We start from the raw sequence: 3,284 nt of genomic DNA, 5'->3' as shown, positions 1-3,284 counted from the left end.
GGTGGGGGTGGGTGGTGGTGGGGGGGGCAGCAGTAGTCAGTGTTAATTTATGCCTTGTCCTGACTCCAGCCCAAGACTTTTCTCTTACAGAAATAACAAACATGACCCCGGGACACGCCACCTTGGCTACCGTGCCTGAACTCTCATGCTCAATCAGTCGCCGTCTGAAGAAGCAAGAGCCACTCAATACTGACTATTATACTGCGTCTTGCTCTATGGCAAATATGGTCTGGCCACAGTGGACAATAGTAAGTGGGCGAGTGTGTTTGGGTATTTGGGTGTGAGAGAAAAAGAGAGACGACTTGCGCAATGCTAAATGCAGTTTGCCGTCATGTAAAAAAGTCAGTGTGGACAGGTTTTGACACTTATGGGACCGACTTACAGCCAGCAGTGTTTGGAGATATAAACAGCTTGAGTGTGAGAGAGGCTGATCTGCATTTTGTCACAGAGAGAGAGAGAGGTTTTCAACAGAGGAAGGGCTGAGTCATGGAAAGACGCATAAGGGGGTGGAGGGGTTGTTGAGACGGGGGTGGGGTGGGGGGTATTATTTTTGAGGTGGCATGCTGTCTTAGGGTGTATGGCCCCCGAAGTACTTGTCGTGCCTGAGATTGTAAAGTGTCTGTCAAGGTGAGATGAAACACAGCAATTGGTGAGACGTGTTACACCTGCGAGCCGAACCGTCTGTTGCTCGTGTTCGTGTTTGTTTACACCGAGAATATTTCTGAAACATGAACTAGACGGTGGCTAAAAATTCAGATGTGTTTGTTTAAGATGTGACAGACGTAGTGAAAACGACAGAAGCTCGGGTTAATGTCAGAAGCTCATACCACAGTTCAGGGTACATTTCACTTCAGCTTCAGCTTCAACTTTAACTCAACTGATACCAGTACTGATCTTAAGGTTAGGGTCAAGAGTATTTGTAGTCATGTAGTCTCAAGTTGTTATTCTACCTAAGAATTTACTGCATGTAATTCCATAGTTAAAGCCAATGGTAGTTTTAGACATATAGTATGGTAGATATAACATGTGCTCATATTTAGTTCAATGAGTACATCAAGTCACTATCACTATCAGGTTTCAGGGTTTGGGTTTCACCCGGGGTCAACACACACCGTCACGCAAACTGCTAAAGCTCTCATATGACTCTTCAGTCTTATAGGTAAACATGCTCATTAAATCGATCAAAAAGCTGTTGATACCATGGCAGACACAGTGGCGGTGAGCTTCTTTTATCTGGCCGAGTAGCTGGTCTAACGCCTCCTTCTGGCCTCTTTGCCGTGGAGCTCTGCCGTCGATGTCCCTCCAGCCTGCAGACATTAGGAAAGAAAATATCAGAAGAGTGACTACGCGAAGTTCTGTAGTTTTCAAGATTCATAGTGCAGATATAGACACACTGTGTGTGTCCTGTTATGCCCTAGTTGTAAGACTAATTTTCAGGCATGCAAGTGACATCAGCCCACCACTGAAATATCTCAATAACTACAACTTGTACAGACATCCGTGGTCCCCAGAGCGTCACTCCTACTGACTTTGATGATTTCCTGACTTTTCTACTTGCACCATCATGAGGCTGACATGTTTGTGAAATATTTTGGCGAAACATCTCGACAACTATCGAGTGGATTGTCATTATATTTCATACAGACGTCCAAGTTCCCCTTATGTTGACTTGTAATAACATTGTTTCACTATCCTCAAGACAAAATTTAAACTTTAGATATTTGCAAGACTGTGCAGTGCTAATTAGCAAATGCTAGAGTAATAACATGCCAGGCTAAGATGGTGAACATTATACCTTTACCTCTCATTAAACCCACACAGTAGCATTGTCATTGTGAGCATGTTAGCATGCTGTTGTTGTCATTTAGCTGACTGCTGATTTAAGGTAAGTTTCAAACAGTTTACAGTTCACTCAATGTAACACTGTACATGCCTCTGAGCTGACATATAGGATTGCCGGTTGTACGGCTGATCATGCAGACTAAGCGTTTATAACAGGTATTAGATATAGTCTTCTCAGTATTTATCATAAAGTCCAAATGGCAGTTTGAACTGAACTGGAAGAAAGACAGGTCCTTCTTTTGACTGTAGATCAGTCCAGAGGTGTATTCTTTTTATACGAATAAAGACACATCAGCCAACGTTGACTACTGAGAGTCCTTTCCTTGTTTTTTAGTGTGCAAGGTTTTTAAGATATTTGTATTACAGACAGGTTGCTACTGGTGGAAGCGTGCAGTTTTTGGCCAGTATCGCGCTCACAGTGGAATGTTTGAATACATCACCATCATTTGGTTTATTTGAAATTGCTGAACCTGGATCTATGGACCATGGAGCAATAACTTTGCTGAGATGAAAATAAACTTGACTTCTTGTTTGAACTTAAATGGAAAACTTGTTCATTTGAAGCATGCGTCAGAATCACACTACTCAGCAACAAGCTCCCAGAGACCATTTAAGTTATGAAATACTCAAAATACATGTTAATGTGTTTTCTTTCTTTTGGTGGTTTTCATTGTAGTAAAAATAGCAGTCGTCTAGATTATACTTGGCTGATTTGACACTTTCACTATTGTATGGCTATACCGTGTTGACGCATATATCAGTGTGACTCCAGTTGAGGTCAGTCAGAGGATTGGGAGGGGGTTAATCAAATTCTGCCTGGGACCCCTAAAAATCCTTGGGCTGGCTCTGTTCCTGAGGCTTCCAATCATAGGAGAGTGAGGTGTGTGAGACGGACCACTTCTCAAACAGGTCCAGTGTGTGTACTATAGGAAACAGCACCCACCCCAGTGTGAGAAAGCTGTGGTTGGCTGACAGACAGACCCACTGAGCACCAGTGCAACTGGCTGCCCCGCACATATTTGGGTTGAGATGTCAGTACACACACACACACACACACACGTACTCAGACACACAAACACAGTGTGGCTGGCCCAGTGACAGAGAGTAAGTAACACAACGCACATCATGCTACTGCTTTCAAAAGCTAAAGACTCTGAATATACAATCACTGTCATGCGACCTCAGACTCCTTCTATTCCTCTTTGTGTTTTTCTTCCTGTGTTTTGTGTTCCTCTTTCCTAGTCAAACAGACACACTTACTAACACTCCATCACAAAAACACTGAAACAGACACACCACACTTTCCCTTCCCTTCTCACAGATGACCAGCTCCGCAGAAAACGATTCCTCAAAACATTCTGCCTCCTGTGTTAGCTAGCCAGCATCCCTGCTTGCTCACTGGAGGATGTGTCAGCGATAACCCCCCTCCCCCCTACCACCAT

The 3,284-nt window shown here is 43.6% G+C and overlaps 1 protein-coding gene across 1 annotated transcript in view; it reads right to left on the bottom strand.

Moving 5' to 3' along the window:
• ankfn1b (ankyrin repeat and fibronectin type III domain containing 1b) overlaps nucleotides 1–3,284 on the bottom strand; it is a 111,463-nt gene that overhangs the window by 9,093 nt on the left and 99,086 nt on the right. Inside the window, exon 12 of the mRNA XM_087175366.1 lies at nucleotides 1,200–1,307. Coding sequence (XP_087031492.1) covers nucleotides 1,200–1,307 — 108 coding nt within the window. The remainder of the gene's footprint in view (nucleotides 1–1,199; nucleotides 1,308–3,284) is intronic.

The sequence above is a fragment of the Seriola lalandi genome, unplaced genomic scaffold, assembly GCF_002814215.2.
Source record: "Seriola lalandi dorsalis isolate HSWRI2012SDOR001 ecotype SW California unplaced genomic scaffold, Sedor1 jcf7180002054464, whole genome shotgun sequence".
Taxonomy (NCBI): Eukaryota; Metazoa; Chordata; class Actinopteri; order Carangiformes; family Carangidae; genus Seriola; species Seriola lalandi.
This window is presented reverse-complemented; position numbering and strand designations above follow the sequence as displayed.